The sequence below is a fragment of the Echinops telfairi genome, unplaced genomic scaffold (assembly GCF_000313985.2).
Source record: "Echinops telfairi isolate 266 unplaced genomic scaffold, ASM31398v2 ScPeMD7_2573;HRSCAF=3158, whole genome shotgun sequence".
Classification (NCBI taxonomy): domain Eukaryota; kingdom Metazoa; phylum Chordata; class Mammalia; order Afrosoricida; family Tenrecidae; genus Echinops; species Echinops telfairi.
The window spans coordinates 770,975-772,754 of NW_022106471.1; the positions used below are offsets into that span (position 1 = coordinate 770,975).

The 1,780-nt window shown below is 48.0% G+C and overlaps 1 protein-coding gene across 1 annotated transcript in view; it reads right to left on the minus strand.

Moving 5' to 3' along the window:
• Window positions 1-1,780, minus strand: part of VAX2 (ventral anterior homeobox 2) — a 22,426-nt gene that overhangs the window by 4,426 nt on the left and 16,220 nt on the right. The window contains exon 2 of the mRNA XM_004710146.1: window positions 152-339. Within this exon, the coding sequence (XP_004710203.1) occupies window positions 152-339 (188 nt within the window). The remainder of the gene's footprint in view (window positions 1-151; window positions 340-1,780) is intronic.

Below are 1,780 nucleotides of genomic sequence, written 5' to 3' on the forward strand. Positions count from 1 at the left end.
GGGCATGTTGGGAATTGTGTTTGTTCTAGACTGTCTGTGGCTGGGTCTTTTGTCTATGCACCTGTTGGAACGTTCCTAAAAGTTAGGAGTCCCCATGGTACCCCATGGTCTCACCCCTGCAAGGGGAGCTGGGCTGCCAGGGCCTAATTACCTGGGTCTCGGAGAGGCTGAGCTGGCGGGCGAGCTCGGTGCGCTCACGGCCCACCACGTACTGGCAGCGCTGGAACTCCATCTCCAGGCGGTACAGCTGCTCGGCCGTGAAGGACGTGCGGGTCCGTTTGGGCCGGTCCAAGTCCAGGCCCTTGGGCAGGACGATTTCCCGAATGGTTCCTTTGGCATCTGCAGGGGCCATGGAAGGGGTGGGGTTAATCCACCAGCTGAGGGATTCTGTGTGTGATCCAGGATGGGGCTCCTTAGACCTCTTTTTGGCTCTGTGACCTCTGGCCCTTCTGTGCCCAGCTTCCTCCACCACCCATGGTCAGATGCTGTTTCTCGTGTTTGCTTCGTTCTAAACCTTTCATTGGCACGGACTTCGCACAGGATGCCATTGAACTACGCAGTGACCTTCAGAACACCTTCTGCTCCTATGCATTGCTGGTAGCTCCCCATTTCCTCTAACCTCCCCTGCCAGGCCCCCCGGGGAATTTCCATCCAGCTACTGTCTCTATGGATTGAATGATCCTGCATTTCCTGTGCAGAAAACCATGCAAAACACCAACAGGAAGTGGACAGCAACAACAATGATTACACAAAACAGAGAAAAGCCTCAGGTGAGATATTGTATCTAATCTGTCCACAAGCCAACTTGTGTTGGAGTAAACTTGCGCTGGGGTCTCAGGCACGGATCGGAGGCCCTTTCTTGTGACGTGCCACTAGGTTCTTAAAAAGTTAAACATCTTTTTTAACATGCAGCCCGGCGATCAAGCATTTGTCCTAGAGAAATGAAATGTATGTTCACGTGAAAACCTACAAGCAAGGGCTTACAACAGCTTAACTAGAAATGAATAACCCAAACCTAGAAGCAGACCGTGGGCTTCACTAAGTGCATGGGGAAGCAAACTAGAACTGCCTCCATCACTGGAGACGCATCAGCAAGACGGGGGATGGCTGCGGACACTGGCCACCGGCAACAACCTGACAGGAGTTATGCCAAGTGCAAAAATCGAATACTAAGGGTGAAAGGCCGTCTGACTCGAGTGTCATCACATTCTCAAGATGACCAAATTATCCAGACGGAGATGGAGATCAGTGACTGTCAGGAACTGGGGAAGGAGAGAAGACGGGACTGAAAAACATAGCAAGTTCCACGGGTGTTGAAATCATTCTGCATTTTTTGTTTTGTTTTAAAGATCATTTTATTGGGGGCTCTTACAGCTCGTATAACAATCCATACATCAATCCTATCAAACATATTTGTACACAAGTTGCCATCATCATTTTCTAAACATTTACTTTTTATTTCAGCCCTTGGTATCAGCTCCTCTTTTAACCCTCCCGTCCCCCTCCTACCCTTGTGACCCCTCAATAAATTATAGATTATTTTCATATTATTTTTATTATTTCATATTATTATTATATTATTATTTCATATTATTATTTCATTAGTATTTTCATATCTTACACTGACTCTCTCTTCTCTGTTTCTGTTATTCACCCCCCTGGGATACACATGGCAATTTGGCCCCCCTTCCTCCTATCCTCCCCCACCTTCTGCCTATCCTCTTGGTATCACTACTCCCATTTCTGTTCTTGAGGGGTTTATCTGTCCTGGATTCCGTGT